The sequence below is a fragment of the Schistocerca piceifrons genome, chromosome 4 (assembly GCF_021461385.2).
Source record: "Schistocerca piceifrons isolate TAMUIC-IGC-003096 chromosome 4, iqSchPice1.1, whole genome shotgun sequence".
Classification (NCBI taxonomy): domain Eukaryota; kingdom Metazoa; phylum Arthropoda; class Insecta; order Orthoptera; family Acrididae; genus Schistocerca; species Schistocerca piceifrons.
In genome coordinates, this window is record NC_060141.1 from 545,384,116 (window position 1) to 545,403,513 (window position 19,398).

Consider the following 19,398-nt stretch of genomic DNA (forward strand, 5'->3'; position numbering starts at 1 on the left):
AGTGCTATTCGGATATGATGAGGTTGGCATAGGAGATGGATTCGTGGTCAGCCGCATGAAGCCAGTCAGAGGACTGAGGAAAGATAGTATATGCCAGTTTATGCATTAATAAGTACAGTGAGCAAAATTTGTTTGACGTCTTTATTCTCTTTGCTAACACACACTTTCAATTGTTTCACATTTTTTACGGTACTTCTTCCTGATGGTATTTATGGGAAATAGTAACCAAATTACACGTTGTGAGAGAAAAGTTGAAGAGTTTGATATGCGGTTCTTGACATAATCATATTGAACAATTATGGTGAGTGGGCCATATCCTTTTCTACTGTGTTATTCTGGCATTTGCCACAACTGATTTAATCTGGTAGGTAGATGGGCAACTGATCTCACTTCCTTCACAATGCGAGTGTAACCGGCAGGATTTTGTTGTTAGTAGTGTTAGTGTCCGAACTTGCTGTTAGGCATCAGTACTGAGATGGCGATATAGGATTGAAACACAAACATCACTGTGCATTACAGTTGCCGATAGTCAACATGATCTGGACAAGATGAGCACAGGGCTTTCCTCGTAAAGCTGTTTTATCAAAACAGCAGTAATACTGCTACTACTCTTTGTGAGTATCCACTCATTAAAGGAATAGGGAGAGGTCCTCTTTCCGCACAGGTTTTGAAGAACATGATATGGAAGTTAGAATTAATGACAATTTGGGAATTGCTCCTGGGAGCAGCTGAACATTCCATCGTTCACCATCTGAAAAGTGCTGCAAACAGTTGTGAAATGGTATCTCAATTGCAGTTCCAGGCTGTTGTGGGTGCAGATGGTCATAACACTGAACAACATTTGTAACTTGGAATGTATAAACAATATGCAATTAACAAATGTTATCCTTCTCGTATGGGAATTAAAATGTATTTTTTTTTTCAATGGTGTATTCATGATTTCTCTTCTGCGTGTCCTTACAAATGTTTCCACAATCACTCATTTTCCATGGAGGCCCTGTCAAGTTAATTATAACCAGCCTGTATTAAGCATTATAAAATCTAGCATTTGGCATGCTGTTGATACTGCTTCCTACGAAGTAGAAATAGTTGTGTACTACACGAGTCAATCAAGCTTTTAAGCACTGTTTGACACAGCATTTCTTACAATGGCAATAGATTATTGATATCTATAAATTTTCCCAAAATTTCTCAAGAAAGGAATGGTTATTCTGTGGCAGCTTTTGTGCTGGTTTTTTCATCAGCCTTTTTTTAAAGAAAATTGCTCATGTTACCACAAGTGTACTTTAATTTCTCCGTAACTTTGGCCATCAAAAGTGAGGTATTAACGGACTGAAGCAGAATTTTAGGTATCTATGAGATGTCATTTTCTTTTCAAATTGTACAGAGATTTAAATAACAATAAAATAACCCCACACTGCAAGATATTGGTACATCATAGCTATTTTATATTTTGTAGTCAGAAAATCTAAAAGCTGAAATTTTCAGTATAAGTCAATGTATAGAAATATCACTACATAGTGATAAAGAATAACTAAAAATTTGATTAACAAGTGAACTGCATGACAGTTGGGTTTAGTGGAAACATACAATACATTGCCAGTGATGTATACTACTTTCCTCACTTTTATTGTGAAACCTTTGTTATGCCAAAACTCGATTACCAAATAATTCATTTAATGTTAAAATTTCTACTTATTCAGTCCTACCAAGGTTTGTCATTTGTATGTTGATTATCAGTATCTTGCAGTCTATTCAGTAAAATTTTGCATATGAAGCAACCAGACACTGGTTTATAAAGTTATTAGAAAACCTTTTGCAACATTGTATAGGTCATTCAAAGCAGGAGATTTGCTAAGGATTTGAACTTAAATAGTGGCAACTATTTATTCACAACCAATACAGAAGAGTTAAATGTTTGCACCTGTTACTGTGCTTCAAAGTAGTCACCAGCATTGTGTAGAACCTGTTGCCAGCATTGTGGAAGTAGTAGTAGTACACCGTTAGCAGAGCCTGTTCTGTTGATGGTGTGAATGTAGTGGTCTACTGCCTGTTGAATCTCTGGAACAGTTCTGAAGCGAATGCCACGAAGTGGTTCGCTCATCTTTGGAATCAAATCAAAGTCAGAAGGACTTAGTCTGGGGAATATGGTGGATGGTACAGTACTTCCTAGTCCCATCGACCGAACAGAGCAACCACAGCTTGCGTTGTATGCGCCTGGCCATTGTCATGCATAATGATGGGTGGACTGCACGGAAAGCATCGCCGCTTCTTTTGCAAAGCTGCTCACAGGTAATGCTCCAAAAATGAACAGTAATACTGCGCATTGACAGTCTGCCGTGGAGGAACATAATGCATTAGGATAACACCATCAGAGTTGTACACGAGAATCACCATAACTTTAGATCGCTCCATTTGCACCATCAGCAGAACAGACTCTGATAATAGTATACTATGCCTTCCACATCGCTGGCAATGGGTTCTACACAATGCTGATGATGACCACTTTGAAGGACAGTAACAGGTGCAAACATGTAACTCTTCTGTATCAGTTGTGAATAAATAGTTGCCACTATTAAAGTTCCAACACTCATAGTTGTGGAATAGTAGGTAGATTTATGAACACCACAGGGGCCTAGGAACTGAATCATCATGGAGCAAAACCTACATATTTGAAAGCTGCAACAAAGAAAAGGCACAGTGAGATGTTGAGCATACAGTGGTTTCTCATTTGAGAGGAAGCACAACAGCAAATGAGTATTTGTGATATGGATTTCAATTAAAAATCTCATGTATTTCTACTATATGTTGCTCCCTTTTTTATTCCAGGTAAAAATTGTAGCACAATAATGTACTAAGGGCATCTATTGTTAAGTTGAAGCTATGACCCTTCATGGGATTAGAGGGACAAATGAGTTTCATTTCAGTGTTGTTGTTATGCTGCATTTTAAGTGTCTCTTGCATGTCATGTATAGATAATTGGCAACTTTAAACATGCTCCAGCCATTTATCAATTATATGAATAAAGTATACATATAATGTCTTGCAGTATCATCACTTACCATTTTCTGTTTGTTCAAATGCTAATCTTTCATATTTTTTTGAGAACTTTTAACTTAAAGAATTTTTTGAAATAATTACTATTCGTTGTAAATGCACCTTCTTTACATTTGATGAATAAGGTTTAGTTATATGATATATTATTTAATTACATGTTAGCATGTTTCTCTTTTTTTTTTACAGTGGTGAACCCTTAGCAGTTGGTCTGTTGGATATATTTGGTTTTGAAAACTTCCCAAAAAATTCTTTTGAACAACTATGTATAAATATAGCCAATGAGCAGATACAGTATTACTTCAATCAGCATATTTTTACTTGGGAGCAGCAGGTATGCTTCTTTACCATTACCTGTAGTACAGTTATTAGCCCCACAAAAAGAAATTTAATAAGTATATTTTTCCCTCCAGGAATATATGGCAGAAGGGATTCCTGTGGATCTTGTTGAATTTTCAGACAATCGGCCAGTTTTAGACATGTTACTGTCTCGTCCAATGGGCCTGTTGGCTCTGTTAGATGAAGAGAGTAGATTTCCTCGTTCAACAGATAAATCATTAATTGGTAGGTAACCATATTCATCATGTGTTTTCTGAGGAACAGCTTTCATGTTTTGAGTGGAAAACACTCACTTGAAAATCCAAAAGGAGTCTAGATGTGTGTACCATTCAACAATTGTAATAGCCTGAATGAAGTAATAGCTTTCAGTAGCACATTCACTCTTCAAAACTGTGAAACTGTAAAAGGACTGCCTTCCATACCAAATACTACTACTGAGGACAGTTAATTTAAATTATAGGATATTTGGAAGAAATTTATTCTCATTTGTGTTCTGTACAAGCTGTTATATATAAGTTTTCTCTTTCAGATAAATTCCATTCGAATATTAAGAGTAAACATTACATTAGGCCTAAATCAAATGCTCTGTGCTTTGCTGTTCAGCACTATGCTGGACGAGTCATATACCAGGCTGAAGGATTTCTTGACAAGAACAGAAATTTCTTACCTCCTGAAGTGATTCAGCTTTTAAGACAATCACATAGAGATATGGTTCGTTTCCTGTTTCAATGTCCAATCACAAAGACAGGTAACCTGTACTCAGTCAGCCAAGAATCTCCACGAGAAACTCCAGTACCTGGTTCCAAGGTATGTGTGCACTGTTATGTAAAAAATATCTTAAATTAGATTTTAATGGGAATAAAACAATTATGAAAATTAATGTAGGTCTTGTAAAGAGACTTCAGTTTTAAAAGGAAGTACTGCTTATGAGATTTATTCATAAGCAAGACTTCAATATGTTTGTAAGAAAATGCTCACTACAGAATGCATGTGTGTCATTAAATAACAATCTTGTCATTTCACAAATAAGTAGTGCATTAGTAAATTAAAGATTGGTGCAAAAAACAAAAAGGTTGTTTTAAACTTTGATGTGTTTATGTGCTCTGTTACCATATGTACAAGCATGAAAATGAAAGTTCATGCAGTCAGCTCAAGAAAACAGTTATAAATATCGTGGACCAAATTTAAACTTACTGATACTTTGTAAAGCTACATTGTTCTCTGTCCACTCCGCTGCCCTCTTCTTGTCCCCATGCCTTACTCTATTCCTTTCACCAAATCTACATCTATGACTACATGATGGCTATCCAATGAACACGTGCTTGACAGAGGGCTCTTAGAACCATACCACTCTTGAATAGCATATGGGGAAAATGAACACCTAAATATTTCTGTGTGAATTCCAATTTCTCATATTTTGTTATGATAGTCATTTCTTGCTATTTAGGTGGGAGTAGACAAAAATACTTCCACATTCAGAGGGAAAAAGTTGGTGATAATTTCATGATATCTCACTACAGTGAAAAACATCCTTGTTTTAGTGATTGCCTCTGAAATATATTTATTATATCCATGACACACACTTCCCTACTTCACAACATAATAGGAAACAAGTTTCCCTTCTATGAACTTTTTTGGTGTCCTCCGATAAGCTCATGTGGCAAAGATCCCATACTGCACAGCAGTACTCCAAAAGAAGAAGAAGAAGAAGAAGAAGAAGATGGACAAGTGTAGCATAGGAAATCTCTTCAGCAGGTTGTTTGCACCTTCTAAGTTCTCTGCTGAAATAAAGTGGAGTCCCCTGTTCACCTTACCCATGACATTTTCTATGTGACTGTCCAAATTTAAAAGTTGTTCGTAATTGGAAGTCTTACGTTTTTAGTTCAATTGACAGCCTTTAGATATGTGTGGAATGAGTTGCCAATTCCCACACCATACAGGTGTCTTAAGTAATCATTTTGCAGGTGGTTTTGATCTTCTGGTGGCTTTACTAGACGGTAAATGGCAACATTATTTGCAAACACTCTGAGAATAAGCACAGGGCCTGTGCAACATTTGGAGAACACCAAAGATCACTTCTGTTTCACTCATTGACTTCCTATCAATTCCAACAAACTGAGACATTTTTGACATGAAATCACGAATCCAGTCACTCAACTGAAGCAATACCCCATAGCCACAAAATTTGAAGCCACTTCCCGTTAGTCTCTAACACTCTAACTCCTCTCCAAATTTGAGATTATTCCATATTTGTCCATTGCTGATAGTTCTTTTCCTCCCCCCTTCCATGTCAATATTTTTGTACCCTTCCTGGCTGCGCACATCTTCGTTTCTCCCCTTAACTGCTGATCAATTTTCCCTCCCTGACACCCACCCACCATCCTGTTCAGATGGAGATTATAGTGCATGTGTGTGTGCATGTTGGTTAATCAGTTAGGTTGTTAATTACATGTTCTGTAGATCATTTGAACAATTTTTTTTATCAAAATGATGTGGAGCAAATCAAAACAGTAATTCATCAACAAAATGGGAGGACTTCATCAGGTGATTGAGACTGAGTGTTTACTTTGATCCTAACAAACAAAGGACAAATGTTTAAAATATGTTACAGCAAGAACAATCAAGATGTGTGGAACATAGTAGTTCATAGAGCAACATATAAAATACAGGTTGTGCATAGCAAGGAACATGTTTACCCGAAAACAGTAATACAGTGTAAAGAATAGGCCAAGCACTCATTTGTGATTACTTGAATAATGCTGTTTCTTTGGCGGCTCACAGAATGCACCAAGGGGCCGACCCAGGTGACTTCTATAAGCAGGCCTGTGAACTGTATGGATACACACTCTGAAATTGTGCACATCATGAGTGGAGGTACATCAAAATATAATGCTGATTTTAGACATTTTAAGTGTGCATATGTGCCACCTTGGATTCAGCAGCAGATGCTTGGTTTTATATTTTCTGCTTTTCTTTATTTTAAGGTATTCTTTTTATTCTGGATCTGTCTTTTGAAAATTTCAGTGTTTTCCCTTATCTTTTCATCCATAGGAGAGGGCGAAGTATGTCAGTTTGCAGAAAGCCAATCCTACAAAAAGTTGAGCTTTTCTGAACACGTTGATTTTCATATTCACTCATTTAGTGTTGATTATTATATTCATTTGCAATGCCCATGTACACAGTATTTTAGTTAAAAAGACATTTTTGCAAGAACTGAAATACAGAAGGAGACTGTGGCACTACTCTATGAACAGCATACACATTACAAACTATTGATTGCTTATAGCATATTTATGTTCCAAAATTGTAATCTTAAAATTACATCCACTTTGAATTTTTCTTACATGTGAGTAGTAGTATAACTTAAAATTACCTTAAATCACAAGGAGGCAGATTGGTAGGGAGGTTTTAATATAACTTTGCATTCTGTACTATTCCAGCATTCATAAGTGGCAGATGGGTTGAAGTACTTGTTCAAATAGAATTCTCATGGCTTCTGAACTGCATCATACAGCCTTTGTCAGAAAAGTTCCAGGACAGGTTTTTCTTTAATTTCTGAGTTTGCAATACCAAAAAGGAACAAATGTTGCTTTTATATTACCTGTTATGTGAGCATCCTTGAAAGACATTGGCCATGTTTCCGTCCAAACTCACTAGGTGGCAGTACTGTACTTAGCAACACACAGTTTGCGTTCTTGATGCACTACCATGACAAAAGGATGCTGATTGTGAACTTAAGAGTGAACATTACCTTCTGCTTTAACATCAGGAAGACCTCTAGCGAAATATGGACAATGATTAAGCAAGCAGAGGCAGGTGAGGCACTTTCAAGAAGTCATGGTTTTGAGTGGCACACAAGATTTCATGAAAGCAGAGATTCAGTGGAAGATGATTCCAAATCTTGTCGCCCACCTGCAGCAAATATTGATGCAAATGTGGAGTGCATAAGGCAGTTATTACAAGAAGACCATCATGTAACTGTGCGTACAATATTGGAGAACATAACTTGAGTTGTGATGTGTGTCATAAGATTTTACATAAAGATTTAGGGAAATGGAAACTTCATGCAAAACTCATCCCTCGCACATTAACAGATGAACAGAAAGAGGAAAGGCAAAGAATTTTGCTCAACTACTGGATAGATCCACATGTGATCCTGTATTTCTGTCAAACATTATGGCTGGGAGTGAAAGTGGGTGCTACTAGTATGGCCCTCACACAAAGAATCAAAGTGCTGAATGGCAGAGTCCTGGATCACCAGGCTCAAAAAAAAGTCAAATGACAATCTTTGAGAACAAAGTCAATGTTGATCGCATTCTTTGATACTAAAGGATTATTTCAATAAGAGCATGTTCCCCCAGATCAGACAGTGAACCAAGCCCTTTACATCAAAGTCTTGAAATGTTTGTGACCAGCACTGATTTGTGGTGTTCTCAGGACTGGTTCTTACTGCGTGACAATGCAAGACCCCATACCGCTTTATCTGCTACCGAGTGTCTGGCCAGACATTCTGTTATTGCCATCCCACATCTGCCATACTCACCCGATCTCTCAGCTTGTGATTTTTTCTTGTTTTCACAAGTGAAAAGGTGACTGAAAGGAAAGCTTGAGCAAGATTTCACAGATATCCAACAGGCTATGACAAATAAGGGTACAAGCATCGCAGCTGAAAGTTTCCCTGTTTGCTTCCAAGACCTCTAGAAACGTTAGCAAATGTGTATAGGTAGCCAAGGGGACTACTTTGACAGGAGATACGATCATTATGTGTTAAGTGCAATTTTCTGTTTTAAAAAAGTGTCCTGGAACTTTTATGACAAACGTGGTATTACCAGACTTAATCCATTCAATGCCTGGAGCATGCCAGCATGCTCCTCCAGTTCCTAGGCAGCGATGGAGGGCATATTGGTGTGCTCTAATTACCCTTTCTCAATGACTGAGAACATGTCTGTGCACTCGCCATCCCTGAGGGGGATTTTCACCTGTATTGTTGACTTGCATGGTGGGAATTTGTGTTTGCTTCTTCTTCGGTAATACTTAGTCCATCTGAGACATACAAATTGCTGAATAAAAAATTACCATTGAGTTAGTTTTTCAGAAATTGAAATTAGGATTTTGATCAACAAAAAACCGGTTCATGTTTCAAAACATAAAATTTAGTTGAATCATAATCAAATCTAAATAAACATATATCTTACATTTTGGAAAATTCGCACGTGAAATATTTTTATGATAGTGCTGAAAACAGGTTGTAATATACACACCGTGAATTCATTGTCCCAGGAAGGGGAAACTTTATTGACACATTCATGGGGTCAGATACATCACATGATCACACTGACAGAACCACAGGCACATAGACACAGGCAACAGAGCATGCACAATTTCGGCACTAGTACAGTGTATATCCACCTTTCGCAGCAATGCAGGCTGCTATTCTCCCATGGAGACGATCGTAGAGATGCTGGATGTAGTCCTGTGGAATGGCTTGCCATGCCATTTCCACCTGGCGCCTCAGTTGGACCAGCGTTCGTGCTGGACGTGCAGACCGCGTGAGACGACGCTTCATCCAGTCCCAAACATGCTCAATGGGGGACAGATCCGGAGATCTTGCTGGCCAGGGTAGTTGACTTACACCTTCTAGAGCACGTTGGGTGGCACGGGATACATGCGGACGTGCATTGTCCTGTTGGAACAGCAAGTTCCCTTGCCGGTCTAGGAATGGTAGAACGATGGGTTCGATGACGGTTTGGATGTACCGTGCACTATTCAGTGTCCCCTCGACGATCACCAGTGGTGTACAGCCAGTGTAGGAGATCGCTCCCCACACCATGATGCCACGTGTTGGCCCTGTGTGCCTCGGTCGTATGCAGTCCTGATTGTGGCGCTCACCTGCACGGCGCCAAACACGCATACGACCATCATTGGCACCAAGGCAGAAGCGACTCTCATCGCTGAAGACGACACGTCTCCATTCGTCCCTCCATTCACGCCTGTCGCGACACCACTGGAGGCGGGCTGCACGATGTTGGGGCGTGAGCGGAAGACAGCCTAACGGTGTGCGGGACCGTAGCCCAGGTTCATGGAGACGGTTGCGAATGGTCCTCGCCGATACCCCACGAGCAACAGTGTCCCTAATTTGCTGGGAAGTGGCGGTGCGGTCCCCTACGGCACTGTGTAGGATCCTACGGTCTTGGCGTGCATCCGTGCGTCGCTGCGGTCCGGTCCCAGGTCGACAGGCACGTGCACCTTCCGCCGACCACTGGCGACAACATTGATGTACTGTGGAGACCTCACGCCCCACGTGTTGAGCAATTCGGCGGTACGTCCACCCGGCCTCCCGCATGCCCACTATACGCCCTCGCTCAAAGTCCGTCAACTGCACATACGGTTCACGTCCACGCTGTCGCGGCATGCTACCAGTGTTAAAGACTGCGATGGAGCTCCGTAGGCCATGGCAAACGTGCTGGCACTGACGGCGGCGGTGCACAAATGCTGCGCAGCTAGCGCCATTCGACGGCCAACACCGCGGTTCCTGGTGTGTCCGCTGTGCCGTGCGTGTGATCATTGCTTGTACAGCCCTCTCGCAGTGTCCGGAGCAAGTATGGTGGGTCTGACACACCGGTGTCAATGTGTTCTTTTTTCCATTTCCAGGAGTGTATAATGCTGGCATATATGCCTAATAACCTCATATAATATGTGATTTTACCTTGATCAGATGCCGAAAAAGAATTATATGTAAGGATTCAACATAAATCAAATCAAATCAAATACGTAAAAAAATGTGCTTTACTTACAGTGATATTGTAGAATTACTGGTGGTGAACTGAACTGCAGTACATACTGGAAAATGAAGAGGTGTCCATCATTCTCTAGCATTTCAGAATCGCTGGCAAAACACATGAAATATAGCAGATGACTGGCTTTGAGCAAGGTAAATGTAAAAATGAAGGGCCGCATGCATGCTGGCACACACTGTCATTGTGAAGGGGTGTGGGGATCTGCACGAGTACACACTCCGTTGCTAGCTGTGGATGGGAGGAGCATGCGAGCATACTCCTCGTATTAAGTGGGTTAATTGATATGATTCCAATTAAGTATCAGTATGGAAGGGGACATACAGGAAGTGACTGGGTATTAACTTATGCCATTATTGCTCAATTTTCATCACTCAACAAGACAAGTGAGTTTAGTGATGCAGTAAACTTGAAGGCAAAGATGGAAAACCTTCCAATAACATTCCAGGTGCTTATATACTATGAGGGTAAAATAAATTAATTTATCACACCACAGAGGAAGCTGAACAATAACACAGAGGATAATGTAATGTAACAGCATGCCCTCATTCATTAAAAGCATGACTAAGTGTATTGACAAAATATTATGACAAGTAATTATCAAGTAGCTCTATTACAGTGACATCTAGATAAGAGAAAATCTAGGTTGTTTGAACAATGCAATGAGCCAATGACACCTCTTGAGAGGCTAAAAGGAAAATTGTAACTGTAGTTCAGTTTACGTGGCAGATTTGGGACAGGTGCTAAGCACACATATGGTTGAGCACAAGTGATGGAAAGTGCAGACTGGAATATCAACAATTACGAAAAGGATAGATTGCTACTCACCAAGCCAAAGTTTGGCGTTCGCCGAAACCTACACATAGAACAACAAACAAAATCTGTGATTGCTGAGCATGTGAATGAATGTAATGTACACTTGAATTATGACAAAGCCTATGCACCATCAAAATGATCCACAATGGTCAACCAAACAACATCGTTGAAATCATAAAGCATAAGACCATGATAAAGTAAGATGGCTTCCAGTAATAATTGCCAGCCTTGCACCATTCACCAGCTGCAGAAAACCACACTGTAATAGTAGTAGTAACAAATGCTTACTCTTGGTTGGATAACCAAAATGACATTCAGTGCTGTCATCTGATTTGCAAAACATGACCCATGAATTGAAAGAAATAACATCTAATCATCACCTATAAACCACTTCTTCCACATAACATTTTTAATTGATATAAGCCAGTGGTAAAAAAAATGACAATGTAACACATTTCACAACCCAGAAGAATTTTACTGTCATTGACACTGACTATAAAAGTTTACTATGATAAATTGGATGAAAGCTTAATTTCTGAATATTTTTTCTACTTTTATTGCAGATGAACGTTATGAAATACAAGAGTATCATAATTATCCAAAAGATGTACCACTAAAATGATATAAAAACAGCCTGTTTCTCCCCTCAGAACACAATCTCTCATTCCTTCACTTTTTACTGCAGCACTGATATTTGCAAGTTTACAAACACACACAGTTGCATTAAATTCAGCATTGTACTTTCTTGCAGGAAAGATACAGCAGCAGAGGACTAGCTTCCCAGTCAAGAGCTCAGCAGACTGTTGCAACATACTTCAGGTACTCTTTAATGGATTTGCTGCAGAAAATGGTTAGCGGATCACCACAATTCGTCCGCTGCATCAAACCAAATGATGCCAGAGTTCCACAGCTTTTTGATTCCACAAAAGTTATAAAGCAGCTGAGATATACTGGTGTGTTGGAAACTATTCGCATTAGGCAGAACGGATTTTCCCACAGAATCCCATTTGCTGAATTTTTGAGAAGGTTTGTTCCATAATGTGTCAAGGTTATTAAAAGAATGTGTGTTTGTAAGTGTTCAGTTTATTTAAAGTTACAATTAAACATATTTTTTCTGGATGTAAGCAGAGTTAAGAAAAATGCTCATGATAGTATTGCCTTTTTTATTTGCTTTTATTTTTTTGTCTTATCATTCTCCTTTTCATTTAATCTGCATGTGTTTTCTATAACCTTTAACCAGGACTGCTCATTGGTTGATAACAAGGTAGCTCTTGTAGCCAGTGCGAGAATAGTTTCAGGTAAACAGTGAAAGTGAAAAATTCAGTTTGCTTTTGACACAACTGATTTTTTTCCATCTTGAGTTTACTCATAGAGGTTAACTGTAATCGCTGTGACAAAGAGAGCATAATTGATAGTTCTGCTGCAGATTGTTGACCATTGTTTTCATAGATATATTGCACAACATGAGGTTGTGGCTAGGTTAGTGTTTCAGTTTAAATTCAGGTCTAAGAAATGCATTGTCTGCCGCAGTTCAGTCAGTGGTCATTTAAAATCAGCTACCAGCAGTGAAAGAGCATCTTGCATTGTCATCATACCCCATGGTGGCCACTTCCAACATTGCTCCATGTTACATATTTTTAAGCAACAGCACTTGTGAAGTGATCCACCATGTTTGTGTGGTACCTTCAGCCAAGCAGTAGCCAGTAGTTGATGTGACAACACTGTAGTAGCAACTAACAGACATCAACTAACAAGTAATTTTAATTAATTATAGTAACAGAGGATCAACTAGTTAACATTGTTAAATATTCACTATTTTTATCTTCTGTTGCAGCTTCCTTCACTCTCAAATGTATTGGTGATTTTTAAGACAATGTTCATTCATTACTAGTCGCTGATCCTTCAGCACCCTCATGTTGAAATTCCATAAATGTTAAATATGTTAATATTAATATTTAAAAATATAATGAGAGGAAAGTTGCTTCTCACCATGTAGTGGAGACGCTGGGCTGCAGATAAGCACAACAGTCTTTTTGTTGTGCCTATTTGCAACTCAGCATGTCTGCTATATGGTGAGTAGCAGCTTCCCTTTCATAATATTGTTAATATTAAGATTTGGTTTACCAGAGCTGTTTGGTCATAATTCCGTGTTCTTTCTTTCAGATATTGTTTCCTTGCATTTGGATTTGATGAACGTGTTGTTGCATCTCGAGAAAATTGTCGCCTCCTGTTGGTTCGTTTGAAAATGGATGGATGGGCTCTTGGAAAAACAAAAGTTTTCCTGAAGTACTATCATGTGGAATACCTTTCAAAGCTTTATGAGGACCAGGTAAGAATTCACGACTTGTTTCTTTTGACCTAATTTTGTTGTACCTTGCCAAGACTGGTTAACAAAAACACACACACACACACACACACACACACACACACACACACACACACACACACACACAAACAAACAAGACACTGTTAAAATCTTTTTGCCCCCTGAATCCAGACTCATCACAGTTAATGCCACCTCCCTATAAACTGACAACCCTCATACCCAAGGCCTTGCTGCTATTGAACACTACCTATTTCAATGTCCTTCGAATTCCAAAACCACTACCTCATTCTTCATACACCTTACCAACTGTATCCTGATATAAAATTACTTCTACTTTGAGGGGACGTGTACAAACAAATTTGTGGAACAGCTGTGGGCACCCACATGGCACCATCCTATCCAGCCTTTCTATGGACCATCTAGAGAAAACATTTCTAACCTCTCAAAACCCCAGACCCCTTGTCTGGTTCAGCATCATTGATAATATCTTCATGACATGGACTCAAGGCCAAGACACCCTATTCTCTTTCATCTGCAACCTCAACACCTTTTGTCCCATCTGCTTCACCTAGTCCTCCTCTACTCAGTATGTCACCTTCATGGACACTGACCTCCACCTCTTTGATGGATCCATTCACATCTCTCCTCATTAACCACTAACCACCAGCAGTACCGGCATTTTGACAACTGTCACCTTTTCCACACCAGAGACGAGACTGCCCTTGTCCAGTGTGCTGATGGTCTCATGAGGGCCTTCACAAACCTCTAGTCCACAAGCAGATTTCCCCTGCCATATCCTCACGCAACCTTTTCCTCCCACCACCTCCAAGAATCAGCTACAAAGGAGTTTTGCCCTCATCCCCCAGTACCCCCATAGACTGAAGCAACTAAAACATATCATTCACCAGGGCTTCGATTATCTATCTGGACATGAGAAGCATCCTACCAAAGATCTCCACTGCCCCTGAAGTGATATTCTGTGGTATTCTGTCACCCATCCACCATACACAGGATCCTGGTGTACATCTTGGAGAAGCCTTTTTAAGAATCTTGGAATTCTTTCTCACTTCCCAATAAATTTACTCCTTAATCATTTTTGTTTCTAACAATAAAATTCAGTTTCAGCTCAACTGAATACAAGTACAATATATTACACAGAAACAGTTTTGAAGTAGACTTTGCTAGAGTTTAGGGTTCATAGTGGAGCTGTGCACTCAGGGACAAAGGTATTAAATAAGTTCCTGTCAGACCTAAAACAAAAAATTGGATATTTCAATTTATAATTAAAAATATAACTCATTAACCACTCCTCCTACAAATTACTTGAGCATTTAGATTCAATGGTTGAAAAGTTCTGTTAGTCACAAGGCAAGTAGTAGTGTTCGTTATAAAGCTGCATGAAAAGTAGTCATTTTGTATACACAGAACTTTGTGTGTACAGATGTAGGTTACTATTTTCTTTGAAAATACCAATGCAATTAATTAAATACTAAACAATAATTTGGAGTACGAGGCATGTGAGAAAAGTAATGAGAATGGCAATACTGAGAGTGATCTGGCAGTGCTGTATTGTTCCTCTTGTGTAGATCAGTGTGCTCATTCCCTCCAGATGCTCAATCTGGCTTTCAGCTCTGTATGACCATGATGTGATTTTTTTTTTTTTTTCATTTAAGTTGTGTTTTTGTTGTGTGTTACAAAAATGGAACAGCAGAATCTGGAGCACTTTTGTGTTAAACTTGGGAAATACATGTGAGTAACCTTCAGAAAGTTGAACCAGATCTATGGGGAATATTCTGCATCAAGAGCACAAGTTTTTCACTGGCACAAATCATTTTTGGAAGACTGAGAACTTATTGAAGATGAACCTTGCTCAGGGAGACCTTCAACTCCAAGACCTATGAAAACCTCACACAGGTGCATGCTCTTGTGGGATTATTCTTCCAGGGCAAACTATCAACCAAGTGTTTCACCAAGATGTCTTTGAAAGTCTCAGGGAAAGGGTGAACTGAGTGAGACAGGACCTTGCAGACAAGTGGATGATGCATCATGACAACACCCCATGTCACACAGCTACTTCCATCACAGAATTTTTGACCTCAAAAGGCATTCCTGTTGTTTCACAGCTCCCCTGATACAAGTCCTTGAGACTTTTTTCTTTTCCTGAAATTGAAGAATGTGTTAAAAGGATGTCCTATTGGGACTCTGGAGAACATTCAAAAGAATGTGACTGACATGTTAAAGGCCTTACAGTTGAAGCCATTCAGCACTGTTACCAAGACTGAGAATGACTGCGCCAGGGTTTAACTGCTGTTAATGTGTCAGGATTGGCCAGGAGGGGAAAGCAGTAGGCACCCGTTGAAGTGAAAAACCAAACATATTTTAACTGCACGAATGTTTAATGCTGTAAAAAGAAAAGGCAGGCCTAGAGAAGCTGCCAAAACTGAATGGGCTGCTGCCCAAGAGAGTAGGAGAGGAAAGCGTCTGGTCAGGTCGGAAGCTGCCAGCAGAAGAGACCAGATGGCATGTCCACTCCCAGTGGCTGGCCGCGGTCCCACCCCCACCTGACCACCTCCAAACCTCCCGATCGGTCGGCCAAATCGTAGACATGCAGTTTGGTAGTGTTACCTTGTCAGCAACATGAGAGTTTAGCTGCTGATGGTTCAACAATTGAGTTTCAAAGTGGTTCTGTCCGGTTTTGCAACGTGACTGATTTGCTGCAACTAGCCGCCAGGCAGAAGGCACTGACTAACATCAAGTGAAAAACAAAAATCAAATTTTTATACTAATAAAGCCATTCAGTAACTGCCCCCACTGTACACTGCTGAAGGGAACTACTTTGAAGTGGATAATATTGCTGTTGGAAAAATAAAAAATGTTAGATAAAAAGCCAGTCCTATTCCTTTTTTCACATATCTTGTATGCAGCAGCTTTTTAATATAACAGAAAAGCAGCAGCTATCTTCCTAATTTATAAAGTTAAATTTAACTGGGATAGTGCAGATAGCGTTAACCAAGATTAAGTTTCTCTGATGCACTTGTCTTTTTTTAATGCATATCTTGGCTTGCTACATGTCAATGAAAGTAGTCCTCCTTGATGGGGGGGTCTACAGAACAAGGTGAAATGAGTGTCCAGTAATTGATTTTAGAATACTGTGGATTTCAGGGTATTTCCAAAAAAGATGTTACGTATAAAATTATAGTATGACTTCTTTTAGAACACATTCAGAATGTGAGAGATGTTGTAAGTATATTGGCCACATACGAGGAGAACTGTATTACTTTTTGTCACTTACTTTGACTGACAGGATAGTGTCAGCTGAAAAATCTAAATTGTCTATGAATTTATAGAAAATGTCCAAACTTATTTTTTTCACTGGTCAGTATTCTATTTTCATTGTTTGTTCCACTCTAATAGGTAGCATGCTGATAATATGAGACTAATTATGTTCCTCTCAGGGACACAAATATTCACTGCATATACATGTAGTGTTCTGTGTCCAACTGTCAGCTCCCAAGAAGTGTTGTTAATTCGAGTAGATACAAACTGCTGGCCATTAAAATTACAACATCAGGAAGGACAGAAGATAGCTTAATGTATGTATACAGTACAGTAGGAAGATTAAAGTTCTAGGCAATTTTTAAGTATACAGGTGGCAGAAATTAGTAAATAGAGCACTTCTGGCAGCAGTCATGGCTCTAACTTGGCTGGGTATCCAATTGAACTGAGCTTGAATGACAGATACAGGTACATCATTCCCTAGTGCTTAAGCTAAATGCCAGATTTCATCAGTCATAGTGACTGGTGGCATTCCAATTTCTCTGCTACCTGCTGCAACAGTTGAACACACACTGTGTTGCAGTAGGTGAGGACAGCACTGGCAACATTTGGTCTTGCATTATCTTGTTGAAAGATGCAACATTTGTTCTCCTTGTAGCTTCCACCACATGGATATGTCCATTCTGATACTGCACACAAGACTAGCACTCACTCAAAAAGTCAGTGTGGTGTCACTCCCATCTCAATGCTGTTGTTGGTTGTACAACTATTGGTGAACATCTCTCTGCTGCCATACCGAGGGAAGCCACAAGAATAGCCATGTGCTGAATTACCTTAGTGCTCCAAATGTCGTCACACTGTTAGTGTGCATACCTATCTTGCTGCAAACAAGCCTATTATGTTTTGTATCTATACGATACTGCACAGATGGATGAACAGTATGGATGTCCTCATTAATGCTAGTTATGGGACACTATTGGTCTCCTGCATGGTGTCGAGTATGGTCCTTGTGTACCTACCTATTCTGTATTCACATGACAATCGTGGGGTTCTTACCAGTGTGAGAGCAGCAACATTGCAGAATAATAAACTGCAGTCCCAGTAGGCCACAGTACTGCTGCTCTCGAATTCCAACACAGGGTAGTAGACACTTCTCCCTCATACACAAGCACAAACTGATCGTCTCTCAAACAATTAACATTCAAGTACAGTTTCTGAATGAGAAACCTGCTGCATAATCTTTCCTTGTATAGAGAAATAAATTGCATGACCGGTACCTACTTTCTGTGGTTTGCCGAAATTCTAATCATTATAATATCGAAGTATATGAAGTGTGATTAGGAAGTTGTAAGGATGGGCTTGTAATTGTGCAATGTTGGTACTTACATGCTACTGTGATGCACCTTCTTCAAAATACACTCCTGGAAATTGAAATAAGAACACCGTGAATTCATTGTCCCAGGAAGGGGAAACTTTATTGACACATTCCTGGGGTCAGATACATCACATGATCACACTGACAGAACCACAGGCACATAGACACAGGCAACAGAGCATGCACAATGTCGGCACTAGTACAGTGTATATCCACCTTTCGCAGCAATGCAGGCTGCTATTCTCCCATGGAGACGATTGTAGAGATGCTGGATGTAGTCCTGTGGAACGGCTTGCCATGCCATTTCCACCTGGCGCCTCAGTTGGACCAGCGTTCGTGCTGGACGTGCAGACCACGTGAGACGACGCTTCATCCAGTCTCAAACATGCTCAATGGGGGACAGATCCGGAGATCTTGCTGGCCAGGGTAATTGGCTTACACCTTCTAGAGCACGTTGGGTGGCACGGGATACATGCGGACGTGCATTGTCCTGTTGGAACAGCAAGTTCCCTTGCCGGTCTAGGAATGGTAGAACGATGGGTTCGATGACGGTTTGGATGTACCGTGCACTATTCAGTGTCCCCTCGATGATCACCAGTGGTGTACGGCCAGTGTAGGAGATCGCTCCCCACACCATGATGCCGGGTGTTGGCCCTGTGTGCCTCGGTCGTATGCAGTCCTGATTGTGGCGCTCACCTGCACGGTGCCAAACACGCATACGACCATCATTGGCACCAAGGCAGAAGCGACTCTCATCGCTGAAGACGACACGTCTCCATTCGTCCCTCCATTCACGCCTGTCGCGACACCACTGGAGGCGGGCTGCACGATGTTGGGGCGTGAGCGGAAGACGGCCTAACGGTGTGCGGGACCGTAGCCCAGCTTCATGGAGACGGTTGCGAATGGTCCTCACCGATACCCCAGGAGCAACAGTGTCCCTAATTTGCTGGGAAGTGGCGGTGCGGTCCCTTACGGCACTGTGTAGGATCCTACGGTCTTGGCGTGCATACGTGCATCGCTGCGGTCCGGTCCCAGGTCGACGGGCACGTGCACCTTCCGCCGACCACTGGCGACAACATCGATGTACTGTGGAGACCTCACGCCCCACGTGTTGAGCAATTCGGCGGTATGTCCACCCGGCCTCCCGCATGCCCACTATACGCCCTCGCTCAAAGTCCGTCAACTGCACATACGGTTCACGTCCACGCTGTCGCGGCATGCTACCAGTGTTAAAGACTGCGATGGAGCTCCGTAGGCCACGGCAAACTTGCTGACACTGACGGCGGCGGTGCACAAATGCTGCGCAGCTAGCGCCATTCGACGGCCAACACTGCGGTTCCTGGTGTGTCCGCTGTGCCGTGCGTGTGATCATTGCTTGTACAGCCCTCTCGCAGTGTCCGGAGCAACTATGGTGGGTC

General features: G+C 40.7%; 1 protein-coding gene across 2 annotated transcripts in view; it reads left to right on the plus strand.

Moving 5' to 3' along the window:
* LOC124795245 (myosin-IIIb-like) overlaps positions 1–19,398 on the plus strand; it is a 271,037-nt gene that overhangs the window by 206,723 nt on the left and 44,916 nt on the right. For both annotated transcript variants that reach the window (XM_047259179.1, XM_047259178.1), the window contains exons 15-19: positions 3,244–3,388; positions 3,468–3,618; positions 3,923–4,200; positions 11,755–12,029; positions 13,167–13,332. In XM_047259179.1, the coding sequence (XP_047115135.1) occupies positions 3,244–3,388; positions 3,468–3,618; positions 3,923–4,200; positions 11,755–12,029; positions 13,167–13,332 (1,015 nt within the window). The remainder of the gene's footprint in view (positions 1–3,243; positions 3,389–3,467; positions 3,619–3,922; positions 4,201–11,754; positions 12,030–13,166; positions 13,333–19,398) is intronic.